Here is a 22,306-nt window from a genome sequence, read left to right as displayed (position 1 = left end):
TCAGAATGGTATTAGCTTCTCAAGGGCAGTAATTCTAAAAGCCTGAGAAATGTGGTACTTTGAAAATGGTGCTTTTTAAAATAGTTAAAATAGTCATTAAAGTACTTATTATAACAGTTCTCATCATCATCATGGACATATGAATTTGCACCTGCTTTCAAGGTTAGCATTATTCTGAACTCAGAAGACAAGTACTCCTTACAAAAGTTATGGGTAGGTGTGGTAGAGATAAAGTAGGCAAGGAATCTTTCCTTTCCCTTGTCTCTTCTAAGTAATGTAATTTCCATGAACTTTGTTTGGTAAAAATCCAGCCTCTGGTGGGCCCAGGGAATGGAAAATATGTCCTGATGAATGCTGCCTCTGTAAGGGAGCTCACTGAGGTAATACCAGAATATATAGCAAGAACTCAGCTCATATCCTACTCATTGCTGCCCCCAGAAGGTTCTGTATAATTTACAACAAACACGAGCTACAATCCCTATAGAATAACTGACTCTTTCCCATTTAGCAGTGGCAGTCAAGAAACGGTAAAAGACCACAGATTAATATCTCCAAATCAAAAACACTTAATTGGTGGATATTTATGACTGTTCTTGATTTTCATTTTGCCCTTTGATTTCGTGAGCTCTTTTTTTCCCCTGTTATTTGACCCAATGTTCTAATATCACTATTCTGAGCCACAAGAAGCAAGGGATGTTTCCCCTAAAGCAAGACAGTATCAAACCATAATTTCTTTACTATTCTTTGTCAAAGATATTATTCAGGGAGTGATGAACTTCTGAAATTTATATCTTATAAACTCACCAATGGCAAAGATGGTAGGGTTAGTTCAGCTGGCCCCATAGAAAATCAACCTACTGGACAAGACATGGTTCTCAAATCCTATACATCTAATCCTAAAACGGGATCCAATTTAAGATTCTGAGGCAGTATGACATAATAGATAAGACCCAATGCTTGAGTCTGAATCCTGGCTCTGCTACTTACTAGTCATGTAACCTTGCAAGTTTCTTAATCTTTCTATGCCTTGTTTCTTTATTAAATGGAGATGATAAAATTACAGTATCTACCTTCAAGGGTTGTGGTGACTATGACATGAGTAGAACACATAAAACACTTAGAATAAACCATAAACAAGACGAAAGACAACCCTCAGAATGGGAGAAAATATTTGCAAACGAAACAACTGACAAAAGATTAATCTCCAAAATATACAAGCAGTTCATGCAGCTCAATGTCAAAGAAACAAACAACCCAATCCAAAAATGGGCAGAAGAACTAAATAGACATTTCTCCAAAAAAGATATACAGATTGCCAACAAACACATGAAAGGATGCTCAACATCATTAATCATTAGAGAAATGCAAATCAAAAGCATAATGAGGTTATCACCTCACACCGGTCAGAATGGCCATCGTCAAAAAAATATACAAACAATACATGCTGGAGAGAGTGTGGAAAAAAGGGAACCCTCTTGCACTGTTGGTGGGAATGTAAAATGATACAGTCACTATGGAGAACGGTATGGAGGTTCCTTAAAAAACTAAAAATAGAATTACCATATGACCCAGCAATCCCACTACTGGGCATATACCCTGAGAAAAGCATAATTCAAAAAGAGACATGTACCACACCGTTCACTGGCTATTTACAATAGCCAGGACATGGAAGCAACTTAAGTGTCCAATGCATAGAGAAGATGTGGCACATATACACAATGGAATATTACTCAGCCATAAAAAGAAACAAAGTTGAGTTATTTGTAGTGATATGGGTGGACCTAGAGTCTGTCATACAGAGTGAAGTAAGTCAGAAAGAGAAAAACAAATACCGTATGCTAACATATATACATGGAATCTAAAAAAAATGGTTCTGATGAACCTAGGGACAGGACAGGAATAAAGATGCAGACGTAGAGAATGAACTTGAGGACACGGGGAGGGGGAAGGGTAAGCTGGGACAAAGTGAGAGAGTAGCACTGACATATACACACTACCAAATGCAAAACAGATAGCTAGTGGGAAGCAGCTGCATAGCACAGGGAGATCAGCTCGATGCTTTGTGACCACCTAGAGGGGTGGGATAGGGAGGGTGGGAGGGAGACACAAGAGGGAGGGGATATGGGGATATATGTTTACATATAGCTGATTCACTTTGTTATACAGCAGAAAGTAACACACCATTGTAAAGCAATTATACTCCAATAAAGATGGTTTTTAAAAAAAAGGTATTTGGGGGCTTCCCTGGTGGCGCAGTGGTTGAGAGTCCGCCTGCCGATGCAGGGGACACAGGTTCATGCCCCAGTCCGAGAAGACCCCACATGCCGCGGAACGGCTGGGCCCGTGAGCCACGGCCACTGAGCCTGTGCGTCTGGAGCCTGTGCTCCTCAACAGGGGGGGCCACAACAGTGAGAGGCCCACGTACCGGAAAAAAAAAAAAAAAGGTATTTGAGTTCAAAAAAAAAAATACTGCATAACATGAGGTAAATGCCCAGCAGACGTTGGTCAATATTAGTATTTGGAAGGTTTTAAACATACAAGGCCAGGATACAGGTACCTAGAATATCTACTGCTTACTATATTGAGCATCTAAAACGTATCCATAGCTATGAAGCTTGAGTACACCCAAGCTATCAGGCAGGAATGCTCCTAGTGGGCCTAAGAAAGGAGGCAGGTACTTAGGGAGAAAATCCCAACCCAGCTCTCTTTTGCTGTGAAAGTATCCTTCCTAAGCCTGTAGGCTCCTACAGGTTTAGGAATAGGACAAATCAGTTTAAAGATTCTAATGTAACTGACCTACATAAAATAATTAGAACTCTCAGGAGCTGAGAGCCATACCCTTTTTTCTTTTTTAACTCAATACATCAAATATTTAATAATGTAACTTCTATGTCAGTTTAAAAAATAACACGTATAAATGTAGACTATTTTAGAAAGCTTCCCACTCATAACGTAAATGACCTAAGTAGAGACAGCAAGGGTAGTAGAAATGGATTCCTATATGGAAATCCCAAAGTATTCCTTGATGCTGCAACATGGTCAGCTATTAAATATTTGCTCAAAAGATGTGAACTGCAGGGCGGGTGGTGCCTTAAACAGAGCGAGAATACCAATAAGCGAATGTCCTCTCCCTTAGCATCCAAATCTTCAACACATAAAAAGACACAGACCTACTGGAGAACGGACTTGAGGATATGGGGAGGGCGAAGGGTGAGCTGCGACAAAGCGAGAGAGAGGCATGGACATATATACACTACCAAACGTAAAATAGATAGCTAGTGGGAAGCAGCCGCATAGCACAGGGATATCAGCTTGGTGCTTTGTGACAGCCTGGAGGGGCGGGATAGGGACGGTGGGAGGGAGGGAGACGCAAGAGGGAAGAGATATGCGAACATATGTATATGTATAACTGATTCACTTTGTTATAAAGCAGAAACTAACACACCATTGTAAAGCAATTATACCCCAATAAAGATGTCAAAAAAAAGAGATAAATCAGCAGTTCTCAGACATTAAGGTACATTAAAAAAACACCTGAGATGTTTGTTTAAAATACATAACTCTACCACACTGCCTCAAACTTATTCAGGAGAATGGAGAGGGCTGTGAGAGCTGATTCTGAAGCAGGTCATCCAAGGACCACACTTTGAGAAACAGTGAAATAATACCTTTCGTTTCCACTTGATGTTCACTTACTCTTTGAATATAAAAACAAGTGTGAGATTACCTCATCATTGAGCCAGTTCAGATGGTTTAGAGTTTGAATATCTTTGCGTGTAATGGTCAAGCGGAATGCTTCACTCAGAACTTCATCCTGGTTCCCATTACGAAATACATTCTTTATTTCTTTCTCCATTTCCTAGGGAACCAAGAAGTGTCAGAGATCAAGCATATATGGCCTTAGACATAGCAATCTCTCACCAAGCTCCATGAAATCCCTAGACTTAAATCAACTATTTACTTCTAACATTTTGGTTTCTATTCCTTCCAGTAACCTCCCTAATTACTTCCTTCCATCCTAGCTTGTCCTCCCTTCTCTGTATCAGTACATTTCAGACCCTTGTTTCATATTATTCCTGAAGTCTGAAATAACCTTTTGCTGCCAAATTTCCTAAGTTCATGAGAAGACCTAATTATATTTTATATCTTTGGTCCAAACAATTTCCTGAGAAATAGAATCTTTCTCAAAGGCAATAAGGAAATAAAGGTAGTGAAGTCTTTTAGAAACATTTTCCTAGAAAAATTTGTTTTACTTTTTTAATGTAAAACTGTGGAATTCAGCACAACTATAATAAATGTGTTACACTCACCAGCTATATGATAGTTTTTCAAACAGAAGAATGAATTAAGGAACAGATTTTTAAATGTATGCAGACTTTTATGTATTTTCCAAATTTTTATTCTGTGTTTTATTGCTTAAAAAAAAAGGTAAGGCTCAACTTACTATTTGATATCAAAGTACCAGACACATGCATTAAGTAAAAGTGCACATGAAATGAAACACAAATTTATTAAATGCTTTTTTACTGAAGTCACTATAAGTCACCCATAATTCTTTCCTGAATTTTCAATAATCCTTTAAAAATAAAGCCAAGAAAATAAATAAATAAATAAATAAAAATAAAAATAAAGCCAAGAGTGGTATGCAGTACAAATGAAAGCAGGAGTATGCAATACAATTTAAATACCAGATTACTTTTATGTTTGTAATTTGTCCAAAGAGTTCTCTCTAAACACAACACTTGCTAGTGTAGGAATTTGGAGTATATAGTTTACCTCTGTGATTTCAGGAAATTCATCTTCGCTCTCCGTTAATTTATGACCTTTTTTTCCTGTTTCTTGGGCGATCGTGACAGGAATCTCCTTTTCAAGAGGCACACGAAGATGCAATTCTACTGAATCATGTACTGAATGTTCTTGTTCCTGCAGTCTCTGAAAAACAGAGCTTCAAAATAAGTGGAATAAAGAAATCTACTATTTGTCTATGTACACTAAGTAGTACTAGCTGAAGAGACCAAGAACATAGACCACTTATCATACAATGCTACGCTACCACACTATCTTGCAGTTACAACAACTTTGATCCCAAATCCAGGTAACCTTCTAAAATTAGTTTCAACCTGGATGTACTATTCATTTATTATCTCAAAAATATTGTTTTACCTGGTTTTGAAGCTGTAATGCCAGTGCTTTCTGCTCTTCAATCTGGCGCAATCTTTCCCGTGCTCGAGAATCATAAACACTAGTCCTTGGAAATGAAAAGGAATGTGACACAAATGCAGACCACTCTCTCAGCGTCAAGAACATTGCTGACGCACAATGAGCATTAAATATAAAACCCTCAGAGAGAAAGTCTAAAATCCTTATACTAACTTATCACTACATTTACTTTAAGACAGAGTGAAACCACATGGTGTTACTGAAATTATCCTATTATTTTTTGTTGAAATAATGAAAATTACTAGTTTGTTGCTAAACATGAACAAGTGACTGTTGTGTTCGTAAATGTGGAGTCCTTTTTAAAAAACATGCTTCTAAGATTATGGAAAAAGTGAAGCGTCATTCTAGAAATCCAAAAATGAAACTGAATCCCAAAGAAGAGAATAATACAAGATATCATTGAGGTTTTAGTTCAAATATTGTATTTATGATCCAGAAGAAGAAATATGGGTTTCTTTTTTTCTTAAAAAAAAATCAACTAGACCGGGGGTTTGGATAACTCAAAGTGAGTCCTTGAAACTAGAGACTAAACTTTCAGTGATTTTGCAAGCTCCAGAAATAAAGATTATTCACTAAATTAGTTTTATCAATGTGAAAATAAAGGCACTTACTTTCCTTTCTATATAATAGCTAACTTTGAAATATTTTTCCAATTCAGTTGAGCTTCAACAATTGTTACAGATTTAATAAACCTGAGCATAGATATGTCCCAACTCCAATAGAACCTTTAAAACCCAATAACTTAAAAGTTATTTTCTATATAGACAAACATAGGAAATTTTTACTGACTAAAAATAGGTAGGGTGATTGGCTAATTGACTTCTTCTAACTGCAAAGAAAGTGATAGAGAGGGAAAAATGATACCAAAAATAATAACTTACAATTCTTTGATCCACAGCTCTGCCTGGAAAAAAGTAGGACTATGGGTGGGAAAAGAAAAATGTGACAAATGAGCAGGAGACGTAAAGGAAAATCAAATATTTTCATCAAGAAAACCAATTATTTAAACAGTTTATAAAAATGCTTTACAACTATGCAATAAATAAAAGGACCTAAATTACATAAAACAATTCTAACTGGGAAGTAAAGGAATACAAATATGAGTCATCTGCACACGTACAGTTAAAAAGATGACCCAACATTCAGCCAAGAAACTAAGTTTAGCATGCTCCTTACTTGGAAGAGAGACCAACATGATGTGAAAGAGTACATCACTTGTCAAGGCAATATATTAAGCTAGAACGTTCCTCTTTCCAAATGGCTCAGATTGACAGATTTATTAATGGTATAAAAAAATCTTATGGGTTCTTGGACTTCTCGTAGGTCTACTTGAGTAAAAATACATTCAACCACATCACGTTAGATACTGAAAATCCCCCCGCCACAGAACAGCCCATATCAAATGGATAATGAGCCAATGAACCAAAGCGGATAATCAGCAATACAACTCCATTCCAAAGATGAAAGGTTAGTTCTACTCCATGCAGCTCTTGCTGACAACCCAAGTCAATAGTGCTTAGCAGAGTCACAGGTATGCTCTCTGTTCTAGAGCCTTTTGCTCTTCTCAGACTTTCTTGTCTCCTTTCTTATCTCCTTGCTCCTAACTGAAGGAGTTCTCATAGAACCAAATTAAAGAAGAGTGAACAGTTTTCCAAAGAAAACTTTCAGATATGTAGAACAAGTAAACAGAGCATCAAATTGGCATTTAAGAGACCAGTATCTCCTGGAGCTGCTCTGTGACCTTGAGCAAGTCACTTCCTTTCCATGGGCCTCAATTTCTGGGTTTGTAAACATGGAGATTAGAGTCCCTTTCAGTTCTTAAATTTCTACAGTCTGTCCTGTAAAGGCAAGAGTAAGGGCTCAGAGATTATCCCCTTGCTCCTTAGCCTAACTTCTGAGAATTAGTATTCCCAATCATCCTTAGTTCTGGGTTTTGGTGACAAACTTGCTGTTCTATTACCTCCACACTGTCGGTAGCCTACCTCCTTAACACAGTGAACGACTGATGTAACAGCCAAGAAAGAAAGTCACAGAGATCAGTGGAAGCACTGTGAGGAACTACTTAGTGTGGGATACTAAAAACAAATGAACGTGAGAATACATTTATTGAACAATATTAAGTGACTTCATTAAGTGACAAGAATCACACAGAATTTCATGGTACCGGATCATGCTATTCAAATTTGTCTGCTCCCCTTATTAGAATATAAACTTGATGAGGATAGGAATTTTTCTCTTTTGTATTTACTACTGTATCCTCTGCACCAAGGATAGTGCCTGACACATAGCAGGCAGTCAGTATTTACTGAAAAATTAAATAATGTAAGGGCCGAGCACTCCTCTTTAACGGATCAAGGTATCTGCTGGCGCAGGAAAGCAAAATGCAGAGTAAAAAGCAAAATCGGTTTGCTTTTCAGAGATTATACATTACTTCTCATATAATTGAAGCGATAATAATTACAGCTACTTACTGAGCACCTACTTAGTGCTTTATGTATAAAACCCTCTTTGGGGGGTTTTACATATTAGTTAAGCCTCACAATAATCCTCAAATTAATTAAGACTCAATGAAAAATCTGAAAGTGAAATCAAGAAAACACTCCCATTTACCATTGCAACAAAAAGAATAAAATACCTAGGAATAAACCTACCTAAGGAGACAAAAGACCTGTATGCAGAAAATTATAAGACACTGATGAAAGAAATTAAAGGTGATACAAATAGATGGAGAGATATACCATGTTTTTGGATTGGAAGAATCAACATTGTGAAAATGACTCTACTACCCAAAGCAATCTACAGATTCAATGCAATCCCTATCAAACTACCACTGGCATTTTTCACAGAACTAGAACAAAAATTTCACAATTTGTATGGAAACACAAAAGACCCCGAATAGTCAAAGCAATCTTGAGAACGAAAAATGGAGCTGGAGAAATCAGGCTCCCTGACTTCAGACTATACTACAAAGCTACAGTAATCAAGACAGTATGGTTCTGGCACAAAAACAGAAAGATAGATCAATGGAACAGGATAGAAAGTCCAGAGATAAACCCACGCACATATGGTCACCTTATCTTTGATAAAGGAGGCACGAATGTACAGTGGAGAAAGGACAGCCTCTTCAATAAGTGGTGCTGGGAAAACTGGACAGATACATGTAAAAGTATGAGATTAGATCACTCCCTAACACCATACACAAAAATAAGCTCAAAATGGATTAAAGACCTAAATGCAAGGCCAGAAACTATCAAACTCTTAAGAGGAAAACATAGGCAGAACACTCTATGACATAAATCACAGCAAGATCCTTTCTGACCCACCTCCCAGAGAAATGAAAATAAAACAAAAATAAACAAATGGGACCTAATGAAACTTCAAAGCTTTTGCGCAGCAAAGGAAACCATAAACAAGACCAAAAGACAAACCTCAGAATGGGAGAAAATATTTGCAAATGAAGCAACTGACAAAGGATTAATCTCCAAAATTTACAAGCAGCTCATGCAGCTCAATATCTAAAAAACAAACAACCCAATAAAAAAATGGGCAGAAGACCTAAATAGACATTTCTCCAAAGAAGATATACAGACTGCCAACACACACATGAAAGAATGCTCAACATCATTAATCATTAGAGAAATGCAAATCAAAACTACAATGAGATATCATCTCACACCAGTCAGAATGGCCATCATCAAAAAATCTAGAAACAATAAATGCTGGAGAGGGTGTGGAGAAAAGGGAACACTCTTGCACTGCTGGTGGGAATGTGAATTGGTTCAGCCACTATGGAGAACAGTACGGAGGTTCCTTAAAAAACTACAAATAGAACTACCATATGACCCAGCAATCCCACTACTGGGCATATACCCTGAGAAAACCATAATTCAAAAAGAGTCATGTACCAAAATGTTCATTGCAGCTCTATTTACAATAGCCAGGAGATGGAAACAACCTAAGTGTCCATCGTCAGATGAATCGATAAAGAAGATGTGGCACATATATACAATGGAATATTACTCAGCCATAAAAAGAAACGAAATTGAGCTATTTGTAATGAGGTGGATGGACCTAGAGTCTGTCATACAGAGTGAAGTAAGTCAGAAAGAGAAAGACAAATACCATATGCTGACACATATATATGGAATTTAAGAAAAAAAAATGTCATGAAGAACCTAGGGGTAAGACAGGAATAAAGACACAGACCTACCAGAGAATGGACTTGAGGATGTGGGGAGGAGGAAGGGTAAACTGTGACAAAGCGAGAGAGTGGCATGGACATATATACACTACCAAACATAAAACAGATAGCTAGTGGGAAGCAGCCGCATAGCACAGGGAGATCAGCTCAGTGCTTTGTGACCACCTAGAGGGGTGGGACAGAGAGGGTGGGAGGGAGGGAGACGCAAGAGGGAAGAGATATGGGAACATATGTATATGTATAACTGATTCACTTTGTTATAAAGCAGAAACTAGCACACCATTGTAAAGCAATTATACTCCAAAAAAGATGTAAAAAAAAATAATAATAAAGACAAAGGAACCTGAGGCAGTGGAAAAAAAATTAAGACTCAATATAATGTATAATAAGGAAATATTACTTATACTGTACAGAAAAGGAAATTGAGTTCAAAAGAATAATTTGTTTTGGAAGAGCCAGGATCAGAAACTATGTATGTCCAATTCCAAAGACTATATTCTTTCTATTATTATAAAGTATCTTCTAATAAACCAAAGTATTAAGCCAAAATGGAGATGATGAGTATTTGGGCTACTCAAGAGGGTATTTCAGGCTTTCTAGGAAATTCACTTATTTAATACAGATTTATTTACTAAGTACCCATGATGTGCCATGCACTATTATGGGCACCAGGTGGTAGTGCAAAGGTACTAGTACCGAACAAAGTACAGAGATAGAAGTACTGGAAGGAAAGACTAATGCTATCAGGAGAAACCAGAGAAATGTCCTGAGAAAAAATTAACACCTGAGTCAGATTCTGAAACGCAAAATAAGAGTGTAACAAGTGGACAAGGAGAGAAAAGGAATTCCAGGCCGAAGGGGAAGGGTTGGAATGTACAATGGCACAAAGGCATAAAACACATGGCACATTCTGGGAAATAAGGGCAGATCTGCATTGCTGGAACTTAACCGAGCTGGAACGCTGGGAGATTAAGAATAAAGAGCCAATCAATCAACCAAGCCTTGGGAGAGCAGGCTCCAACTTTGATAAACAGCATCATCCAATAAGCCTTACCCAAGACTATTTCTTGTCCATCTCACTCTTCAGTCATCTCTAGGAGAAATTCTCCATAAAGGAAAGGCAGACTCAGTAAAGAACTGAAGAACTGAGAGCACCCATTACATGAAATCAACTTTTTCCCAAGAAAGAACACCTATTTTTGCACATACATGTAAAGCACTTTTATAAGTGTTTTATCTGGAAGTTAATCTTCACAACAATTCAATAGTAAGGTATTAATACTCGCATTTTATTGATAAGGAAACTGAGGTTTAGAAGAGTAACTTGTCCACAGTTACATGAAGCCTGGAAAAGGCAAGATCAGAACCCAGGTCTAACTCAAAAAAATAAAAAAGTATAAAGAATAAAGCATCTAAACTATAAAGTCTCCTTGAGAAACTATAACAACAGGAGAATTTTTTAAAATATCTAAAGTTTAGAACATACAGGGGAGCTGCAAAGACACAGAGGAACTGAGATGAGAAAGAACATTTTATTATCCTTAATCTTCTCAATGGAAAACTGATACCATTATTATTCTAGCAATTGAATTGCTAAGGCCAGATATGGCAAAGACATAGCAATCTGAGTAGCAACTTACTGGATTACAGAGGAAGAATTACTTGGTACCTCTCAGAGGGGTCAAGTTTCATATAGAAGATCACATTTGAATTGAGACTTAAAAGATAAGAAAAAGACTACTGCCAGATAGACAAGTGGAGGGGGGAGAAGGGGAGCATACCAGGCAGAAGGCACACAATGTGAAAGTAAGAAAATACCTATCATCTTATAAGTCAGCGTCTAATAAACACATGAAAGAATCCAGTATTTACACATGGTTCCTTCTCTAACCTCCACTGTGTTTCTCCTCAAATGTCACCTTATCAGAAACTTGCCATGACTATCCTAGATAAATAGCACCCCCAGACCCTAGTCTATATACTACCCTGCTTTATTTTTCTTTGCGGCACTTATCACCAACAGGCATGTGTTTATTTGCCCATTTGTTCTCTATCTGTCCCCCATCCCTCCCCTTACACCCCTTACAATTAGAATATAAACTCCTTGAGAGCAGAAACTTCATTTTGTCCACTGCTGTTATTTCCAATGTCTATACTAGTACCTGGCACCCAATAGACTATCAATAAATACTTGTTAAAGGAAAGAACGCATGATAGGAAGCAAGACTTGTGGAGGAAGGGTGGTGTATACCATACTAGGAGTTTGGGCTTGATTCTATGTCTGATAAGCCACCCTCAAGGGAGTTTAATGAATGATTAGATAAGCATTTTAGAAAGATCACTCTGCAGAATGGAAGATGGACTAAAGAACAAGGCAAAGAATGGATTAGAAAACATGGTGGAAAATGGAATGAAGAACAAAATGGAGGCTGGAGGAGAAGAGATTCATCAGGAAGTTACTGAAATAATTCAAACAACATATAAGAGAGGTCTGAGTTGAGGCCATTTTATATTACTTAGATCTTAGTGAAGAAACGGTGATTAAATAGAGGGAGAACAATATGTTAAAAATGTCCTTTAACCAAAGTTTACCTGGGAGTTGGAGTCTGGGAATCTTTCACTTTGAGTAAAATCACAGAGTCTGATCCTAAACAATAAAACACAAGAGCATATCATTATTAACAAAATTCCACATGGCTGTACCTTCTAGATGTCTGTAGTTTAAGTTCCTATACTTTGTTATATTCTATTTCCATAAACGTAACACAGCAGAAGGATAAAGGTAAGATGGAAGAGAAAGAGGGGCAGGTCCATTTTCACTGAGCCATAAATAGGGCTTAGTGAAGAGCCTGCCTTACAAATAAAGCAATCACTCTAAAAGAAAGTATATATGCCCTTCATCATCTCCTCCTGGGCTGAGCTTGCTCCCTGTGCTTCTTCTTTCTATTCCTGGGAAACAAGAATGTGCCAAGATTTCTCAAAAGTCTTTAGTTCATGAGCTACCACAAGACTGAATAAGGTGAAAGAGGGAAGGGGAAGGAGGAAGGGAAGAGAGGGGAGGGGACAAGAAGAGGAGGGAAGGCAGAAAGAAAGAGAGCAACCGCTATGTGAGAAGTAGCAGACTCTAAAGAGTATAAATTCTATTATTCTACCATTTATTTTCTATTGATAGAGGAAGAAATCATGTCCTTCTAAAGCACTATGATTAGAATCGCATTTAGAATATTTAATAAATGGTACAAGGAAAGTAATTAAACAGTTCAATGTAGTATATTTGTTCCAGTTTAGCTGTATCTAAGCATCTGCCATACAATGCATGCTTCTGAAATTAACAGATTTTAATAATAGTTCTCAGTAAATCACCTCACAAAATTTAAGTTTTCATGAATATGTGTAGCTATATAATGATGTCACCAATAATTTTAATCCCCAAGTGAGAATTTTAAGAAAGTGAGGAATAGATTAAAAAAAAAAATTAAATGACCTGAAGAAGGAGGGGAGAGCCTTAGAGACTGATCTAGCAAAAGATCCCTAATGGCTAACCACTTAACGTAAAACTTGTTTTGAGTTACATGTCTATATACATACCATAAATACACACATAACGCATACTTAAAGAAGGGGCAAACTAAGCAAACAAAAAAAAACTACCAGAGCAAAACTTTTAATTAACTGGAATGCTAAGAGACGGAATATTTTGGTTAGCTGAAAGTAAGGTAGGAAACTTTGTTTTCCAAACTTGCCGATGACCATTCCAAAATGCATAAGGCTACTATACAGGTTTTGTAAGTAGTACTTGTATAAGAACTTTTACTTTAGTTCTTAATTGATGTTCCAAAACTCCTAGAACTTCAGAGTGCTTAATTTTCATTGTAAAGTACTAGAAACAGAGACAGTACTGAAGTAATTGGGCTTAATATACTCTGACACAAGACTGCTCAGGAAGTTAATCTTTTAAATAAATTATTATAGGAAATCATTTGCATCTCCACGTAAGAAAAAAGTAAGCTACTTATTACATGCTTCATTTATTCGTGGCACAGCTAACTGAATTAAATGTATGTAAGGTATCTTGTATCTTATATCTTAATTAAGTTACATGTGTATTACTACCTTGCCTATAATTCACATGGATCCAATAAACTGTTAATTGGCTATTAGGGTTCAAAATACAGTTATACAACACACCATTTTTACCTTCAGATTGTGTATTTGAAGCTGGTAAGTTATCTGGCTGATGTGAAAGAGAGTGGTGATGTTGGGGTTGATGGAGAGGATCAGAATCTTTGGATCCAAATGCAACAACATCTGGGGTATAAGATGATATGGAAAACACATTGTGGGACAATTGTTCCTGGGCAGTTAAAATGCTGGCCAATCCGGATGATGAAGTATCAGAGCCAATGATCTGGGTTGCACAAGAGTTTCCATTTTTAAACAGTGAGTCTTTCAAAGTATTCTTACTGGAACTAAGACATCGAGACCTAGGAAGAGAAGAATAAAACTTCAATATCAAATAACAAAACGTAGAATTCAATTCATTTGAAGAACGTTTCCGTGACTCACAAGTGTAAAGGAAAGTGTGTGGTGGGTTTGGCTACAGAAAACTGTTTCCCTGTGACCATCTGTAGAAGCTGTCTGTAAATCTCTCGTTCTTCCTCTTGAACTGTCTATAAAAGAAAAAAAAATCTTAAATACATGCAATGAGGCAAATGTTTCCCAAAGTGGTATCTAGACTCCCAGAAGCTCTGTCAAAACTCTGGCAGTGTCCTCACGATAATTAAGAATTATGGTTCATTAATAATACTCTAGAAAATTATAAAGTATACATAAGAGGAGTTGAGTGAAGCAAATACCAGACAGTATATTTTGGAAAATTATGGGGCATATACGTAAATAACAGCATAGAGAAACTACAGGATATGAAAACAGAAGGCCACTTTTGTGTGACTTATAGAGTGCCAGAAATAAAACATTTGAGGACCTCTAAATAGGACTCCAACAAATCCCTTGACTCCTAATACCTGTTAGAAAAACCACGAGGAGGTAACCAGAACAGTCAAGTGGGATATCTTGCTAAAGTTTCCTAGTCTATCCAATTTTTAAGAGTGTAATTATTTTCCAGAGATGGTTTTCATTATTTACTTTTTTCCCCCCTCAAGTCCCAACACTGAATTTAGGGAAAAGCACATACTTTACATCTACAACATAATTCACTTATTGACTTAAACACCTACTGTGCTCCAGTCACTAAGATACCACACTGAATAAAGTCCATGCCCTTGTGAAGCTTACATTACAGTTGAAAGACTGACAAATAAACTAGTCAAGTAGTATGAAGAAAATGAAAGATAAAAGAATAGAAAGTGATGGAGGAGGAACAGCAAGAACAGGTAAGACCTTTCTAAAAAGGTGATATTTCAATAAAAACCTAAATCAAAGGAAGAAATCAGTCATAGAAATTTATAAACAGTATTCCAGGTAGAGTCAGAGCAAATGCAAAGGCCCTGAGACAGAAATATGCTTGATGTGTTCAAGGAATAGTAAGGTCAGTGTGAATCAGGAGAAGAATAATAAGAAATGAGGTCACTTAGCAGAGAACCAGATTACATAAGGACTTGTAACTATAATCATGGTAAAGCATCTACTCTGCACAGATCCCCTGAAGCAATGGGCTGCATTCATTAAATAACATGCCCCAGCATTTTCAAAATCTTATATAGAGCTTAATACAAGCATCAATCTTCACAAAATAATTTTAATACTTTGTGCCAGTGCTAGCAACATCCTACACTGTGACATTTCAATATGCACATAAGCATTTCATTCAGTTTCAAATGTTTGTTAAAAGCACAGTGAAGGGACTTCCCTGGTGGCACAATGGTTAAGAATCCGCCTGCCAATACTGGGGACACAGATTCAAGCCCTGGTCCGGGAAGACCCCACATGCCGCAGAGCAACTAAGCCCGTTCGCCGCAACTACTGAGCCTGCGCTCTAGAGCTCACGAGCCACAACTACTGAGCCCACGTGCTGCAACTACTGAAGCCCACGTGCCTAGAGCCCGTGCTCCGCAACAAGACAAGTCACCGCAGTGAGAAGCCTGTGCGCTGCAACGAAGAGTAGCCCCCGCTTGCCGCAACTAGAGAAAGCCCGTGCACAGCAACGAAGACCCAACACAGCCAAAAATAAATAAATAATTAATTAATTTTAAAAAGCACAATAAATAAAGCAATTATCTATGCAAAGGTAAAGAGACACTAAATTTTTTCTTCTTGAATCTTGTTTTTTGTACATAGTAAATTTCAATTACATTGTCAGTGTAACGTTACTGATCTAACATGATACACCTTGTACTGTGCTGCATGACAACTCCTTATGAGAAAGAGCTATCCTTAAATCTGAATAGTTGAGTGATCAGAAAAGGTAGAACTAGTTGAGCATTTGGTGCAAAATAGACCCAAGAGAAAAAACAAATTTGCAATATTCTATATGAAGAAAATACACACCATTATTTTATCCCTTAGACATTAATATTATATTCAAGATGATGGTGGTCTTCTTTTTTAGTGTTTGTGAAAAGACTGTCTACAGTATTAAAAACCATAATTAAAATAAATGCCTCTTTATTAAAACATAAATTGGCTATTATGAAAATTCTTCAAGTAGGTAATATGAAGAATGAAGCATCATTACAGATTATTAGATTGTAAGAGAGATCTTTGCCAACCAACTCCACTGTGATCTATATACAGGAAAGCTGTGTTATCTGGCACTTTAATGACTGGAATTTTGAATACCCCTCCATGTAAATCTTGACTCCACCTTCCCACTACACCAAGTAACCTAATCCACAATACTACGGGGTTAACAGTATGTTGCTTTCAGGGGTGGTGAAATGGAAGGAGGGAAGGGAAACCGTAAGCGGAATACCACACCTGAGTCATGGATATTAACTCAACCATTTTAGTTCATTTTCACTGACCCAACAAACTACATCTTAAAAAGCTCTGACTGTATTATCATAACATAGGGAGGAAAGTAAAGCAGATAAACTGGTGTAGGAGGTTACTCTGCATACCAAGGGAAAATAAAAAATATGCCCATCACTTAAAGACCTCCAGAGAACACCAAGAATAATGAGATAGAAAGGACCTTTATTTGTGGTACCTTAAACACTTCAACCAAAAGGGGAAACATGAGGTGGGGGGAAGAATAAATCAGGAGCTTGGGATTAACATACATATACTACTATATATAAGATAGACAACCAACAAGGACCTACTCTATAGCACAGGGAAATCTACTGAATATTCTGTGGTAACCTATACGAGAAAAGAATCTGAAAAAGAATAAATATATGTATATGTATAACTGAATCACTTTGCTGTAAACCTGAAACTAACACAACATTGTAAATCAACTATAATCCAATAAAAAATTTTTTAAAAAGACTTAAACCATAAAAAGTTAGAAACATTTCCCTCCTTCCTGATATCACATAGCGAAATGTTTTCTTGAAAAATATTTTTATACTTAGGACTTCCCTGGTGGCGCAGTGGTTAAGAATCTGCCTGCCAATGCAGGGGACATGGATTTGATCTCTGGTCCGGAAAGATCCCACATGCCGCGGAGCAACTAAGCACACATGTTGCAACTACTGAGCCCGCAGCTGCAACTACTGAAGCCCGTGCGCCTAGAGCCCGTGCTCCGCAACAAGAGAAGCCACCCCAATGAGAAGCCCACACACTGCAACGAAGAGTAGCCCGCGTGCAGCAACAAAGACCCAACGCAGCCAAAAAAAAATTTTTTTATACTTATAAATAAAACATGAATAAACCAAGGAGCCATTAAGCAACTCAGCTAATGCAAATTACAAGAAATCTAGATTAACTGAACGCAAAGAGTTGATTTTTAAAAATACTTTAACACACACAAAAGTCCCCCACAAATCTTTTTCCCCAGTATCTTCAAAGAAAAGTTTCTGTCTGAGCATGAACAACCTCAGTCATTAGACAACATAAAATGAACAGAAATAAATCCATATTCCAAATAATTATCTGAACTCCTTCAAATCCCATACTTTCAGTTTAAACTGATTTATGGTTTAAAAAAGAAATTACAGGGCTTCCCTGGTGGCGCAGTGGTTGAGAGTTCACCTGCCGATGCAGGGGACATGGGTTCGTGCCCCGGTCCCGGTCCACATGCTGTGGAGCGGCTGGGCCCGTGAGCCATGGCTGCTGAGCCTGTGTGTCCAGAGCCTGTGCTCCACAGCGGGAGAGGCCGCAACAGTGAGAGGCCCGTGTACCGCAAAAAGAAAAAAAAAAGAAAAAAAAGAAATTACAGAAAAAAGGTTAAGAAGTTTTCACTGTTCTACATGTTTATTTGGAAGTTACAAGAATTTATGTTTTTTTTTAAATGATGCAAGGCACTTTTCTTTTTGGGGCTTCATTAAACAATAAAACACTGGGTATATTACATTTTATTTAGAACCATTCCGGACAAGAAAGAACAGTCTAAGCAACTCTCAAAATAACACATCCCTGGTGGCGCAGTGGTTGAGAATCTGCCTGCTAATGCAGGGGACACGGGTTTGAGCCCTGGTCTGGGAAGATCCCACGTGCTGCAGAGCAACTAGGCCCATGAGCCACAACTACTGAGCCCGCGCGTCTGGAGCCTGTGCTCCACAACAAGAGAGGCCGCGATAGTGAGAGGCCCGTGCACCGCGATGAAGAGTGGCCCCCGCTTGCCACAACTAGAGAAAGCCCTTGCATGGAGAAACAAAGACCCAAGACAGCCAAAAGAAATAAATAAATAAACAAATGTGGGTTTTTTTTTTTTAAAAAAAGAATTTTAAAAAAAGGAAAAACTGAAATTATAAAAAAAAAAGAACACATAAGATTTGGCTTTACCAAAAGCAAATGCAAGATGCAAGGAGATAAGGCACCTGAAACTTCAAACATAATCCTTTTTTGGCGCATCTGGTACTATAATGTAAAAAAAAATTCTTTCTATGTACATAACATTAAACTATTTTCTACTGAGAAAGCAAATTAGGAAATTGAGAGGAAAGGAAGCTATAATTGGATAAAATGTTAAAGGAAGTTGGCTAACGTTATGGTTCAAACCTAATAGAGGACAAAAGAAAGTTTAGTAAGTATAAGGACAATTAGTAAAGTATGTTTTTCTTACAAAAAAAAGAAGAAAACCATCAGTGACATCTATAAGGCAGTCTAACATTTTAAAATGCTGCTCAATATGTAGCAGAAAAGCATGTCTGGAAACAACATATAATTGAAAATAAACTACTTGTATTTTTACTATTTAACATTTCTATTGTCCCTAATATTTTTTTCTTTCCTAAACAGAAACTCTCATCCTCTGTAACAGTGCTAAGAGAACCTTCTGTGATAATGGAAATGATCTCTGTTTGTACTGTCCAATATGGTAGCCACTAGCCATATATGGCTAATGAGTACTTGAAATGTGGCTAATGTGACTGAGAAACTACACTTTTATTTAATTTGAATTAACTTAAATAGTGCACGTGGCTGGTGGTAACCCTACTGCTGTGGTCCGCAACCTTTCTGGCCCCAGGGACCGGTTTCGTGGAAGACAATTTTTCCTTGGAATGGGGGGAGGGGGGATGGTTTGGGGACGATTCAAGGGCATTACATTTACTGTGCACTTTATTTCTATTGTTATTACATTGTAATATATAATGAAATAATTATACAACTCACCATAATGCAGAATCAGTGGGAGCCGTGAGCTTGTTTTCACTTGCCACTCACTGACAGGGTTTTGTGAGTCTACAAGCAATTGATTATGGTCTGTGTGCAGTCAAACCTCTCTGCTAATGATAATCTGTATTTGCAACCGCTCCCCAGCGCTAGCGTCACCGCCTCAGCTCCACCTCAGATCATCAGGCATTAGATTCTCATAAGGAGCACGCAGACTAGATCCCTCACATGCACAGTTCACGGTAGGGTTCGAGCTCCTCTGAGAATCTAATGCCACCGCTGATCTGACAGGAGGCGGAGCTCAGGCGGTAATGTGAGCGATGGGGAGTGGCTGTTAATACAGATGAAGCTTCACTTGCTCACCTGCTGCTCACCTCCTGCTGTGCAGCCCGGTTCCTAACAGGCCAGGGACCGGTACCGGTCTGTGGCCAGGGTGTTGGGGACCCCTGCCCTATTGGATAGTATCGTTCTTTAATGTTGCCCTTGAACCAGCCATCAGCCAAGTGGTGGTACAGCCACCACCTGCATATTTCCAAATTCTTCTTCCTCATGTATTATCTTCAAACCCGTCGTAAGACTGAACAGCACAGTGGTGACATGTTAATTCCGCAGATAGCTTCATATTCCTGAAGGTGTTAGACAACTCCAGAAGTAAGATTCATACACAATTCTCCTTCCTTAACATAAGCAACAGATGTCTCTTGGAGATCCCAATATTTCCACGGAAAATAACTTTTCCTCCAGCTTATAAGCTCCCATCAATATTTTAATCCAGGGGGAAAAAGTAACATTTCAATCTGGATTATCTGTAATATCCAAGACTAAATATCTAAATAATCTGTTGAGAGTTTCATTTAATAAAGTTTGGTCCAATATTTCGTCTCGTGCATATAACACGGGTTACTCCTTATTTCTACACTACAGGTGACTTGCTTTTCACAGCAGATTATAGACCTAAAAACAACTGAGGCAAAATTCCCTGCATCTCTTGTTCCATAGGATAGATTCAATCTTTGGCATCTTTTTGACACTGGAGAAGGAAAGATGAACCAGCTTCATGTCCTCCCTTGACCCAGCCTGTGGCCTGGAAGGTGGATTGGAAGGATGAAAGTATTGGGTCAGCCCAAGTCTTCAGGCTGGAAGTGGAGGTGAAAGGAGGAGGGGCTGAATGGTCCCAAGGACTGGCTGGCTAGTGGGTAAATGGGGGGCTTACAATGAACACATTCTAAAGGGCACTGGTGATGCGAGCAGCAGCCACACGGGGCAGGGACAGGTTTGGGAGGCCTGTACCAGCTGCCATGCTGTTACCGTCTTGGTCCCCACAAGTCTCTCGGTACCCTGCTGGCTGCCTGCACTCTAGCACAAGCACAACCCCCACAGCTCCAGTAACTAAAAAAGAATTATTTATGTATGTAATAACTGATACGCAGATCGTACTAAATTCAATGTTTCAAAAGGTACAGTGAAAAATAAATCGCCCTTTCATAACTGTTGCTCAGCTCTTATCACCAAATGCAACTGGGGCCAGTTTCTTGTCTATCCTTCCCCCGGATAATTATGATTTACGAGCTCTGTCATCCTCTGCTTGAATATTTTAGATTCAATACAAATTTAAAACCAAAAAATATACAGCATTTTAAACTATGTAACAAATAATTAAGTTTTGCCACCTAAGAGATCTTCACCGCCAAATTACATAATTATTTAGCACATAATGCTATATTGTTGACTCCACGGTCTGTAAGCGCCAGTGGACAGGAACCACATAACCATGCTGTATAACAGAAAGCATACCTTCTAGACTCCTGCAGAAGAACTGGGCTGCAGGCTGGCCATTTATTAGTTGTGTGACCTCTGACCTTTACTTTTCAACTTTGTAAAATGTGGTTATTACCTCATCTCTACCTATTTCACAAGGTTAAAAGAATTCAAAACAATAATACATGTGGAAAGCACACTGGAAACTCTAATGCTATATAAGTATGAGGTCATTATTATTTATTTGTATCTCCACAGCAACCAGTCCAAAGCTGACTGGATGCACAATAAATATTTAATTGAACAGGTGTAAGCACATCTCCTTATTGTATAAATTATATGTTATATATAAGGAACTGATTTTTTCCTAAGTTTACTGAATGAATATAACATAGTGTCAACACAACATCTTTCTTGTGGAGAAAGCTTATGATCTCAAAGATCTTACTCAAATGAAAGGATGTAAATTATTTAGCTGGCTTCTTGATTTTTCTTTTATATTGAGGAAAAATTATCCTAGTAAGAAGGGCAGGTATCAAATCCAGCAAGGTTAACAGCTTTGCCACATGAAACTAGAGCTTTAATAAGGGTCCAAAAGAGAACAGAGATAGTTTGATGTATGAGAAGCCACTCAGACAATACTGAAGATTAAATGTGCTGTCCAACAGGAATAGAAGATGGTAAGAAAAATACTGAAGTCCTGCTAAAATATCTCCTTACTTTCTTTAGAAGAGACGCTGGCACTCAAAAAGAGCAATTAAGAAAGAAAAAAAACACAGAAAGGATTAATGGGATGGTTAATAAACATCTAAGTCAGAGGGAACACATGGCTGAATGTAGGGAGAGTCTACCTTTTAGAAGCTTTTGTTGCAGGTTTTCCTTACCTCTTCTGCTGTACTAATGTGTCGCCTCTGAGTTTTCTTGGGGCTCAAAAGATTTCGACGACATGAACCACTCCAAGATGGACTTGGAACAGGCTTAATAGGAAAAGATTTTTCATATGCAGACACATGACAGTGATGGTTTGACTTTCCTGTAAAAGTGTTTGATAATCCACTAAAAAAAAAAAAAGTTTGTAAAAGACAAGAACAGTAAGTAAAAGTCTAACCAGGTGATTATTTTCACTTTTAAGAAATAACAAAAACAAAAATTAGCAGAATGACAGATGTACCCTGTGAGGGAAATACACAAGAAATGAGTTGCTGCATTAGGTTCTGCCACTTAGGAGGTCTTAAACTGCCAAACTATGTAATTATCAAACACCTAAAGTTGTATTTCTTAGCTTCGCCATCTATAAGTTCCTTTGGTCAGGAACCATAGACCTGTGTGGTATGACAAAAAGCCTATCAGATTAGACTTCTTCAGAAAACCTGGGTTCTAGGTATG

At 37.9% G+C, this 22,306-nt stretch overlaps 1 protein-coding gene across 4 annotated transcripts in view; it reads right to left on the bottom strand.

The window, feature by feature from the left end:
* Positions 1-22,306, bottom strand: part of SENP1 (SUMO specific peptidase 1) — a 59,968-nt gene that overhangs the window by 21,563 nt on the left and 16,099 nt on the right. For all 4 annotated transcript variants that reach the window (XM_032644598.1, XM_032644597.1, XM_032644599.1 and 1 more), the window contains 8 exons: positions 21,805-21,976; positions 13,988-14,091; positions 13,619-13,905; positions 12,014-12,068; positions 6,102-6,140; positions 5,164-5,248; positions 4,777-4,932; positions 3,728-3,859 (listed from right to left, as the gene is read on the bottom strand). In XM_032644598.1, coding sequence (XP_032500489.1) covers positions 3,728-3,859; positions 4,777-4,932; positions 5,164-5,248; positions 6,102-6,140; positions 12,014-12,068; positions 13,619-13,905; positions 13,988-14,091; positions 21,805-21,976 — 1,030 coding nt within the window. The remainder of the gene's footprint in view (positions 1-3,727; positions 3,860-4,776; positions 4,933-5,163; positions 5,249-6,101; positions 6,141-12,013; positions 12,069-13,618; positions 13,906-13,987; positions 14,092-21,804; positions 21,977-22,306) is intronic.

The sequence above is a fragment of the Phocoena sinus genome, chromosome 10 (genome assembly GCF_008692025.1).
Source record: "Phocoena sinus isolate mPhoSin1 chromosome 10, mPhoSin1.pri, whole genome shotgun sequence".
In the NCBI taxonomy this organism is placed as follows: domain Eukaryota; kingdom Metazoa; phylum Chordata; class Mammalia; order Artiodactyla; family Phocoenidae; genus Phocoena; species Phocoena sinus.
This window is presented reverse-complemented; position numbering and strand designations above follow the sequence as displayed.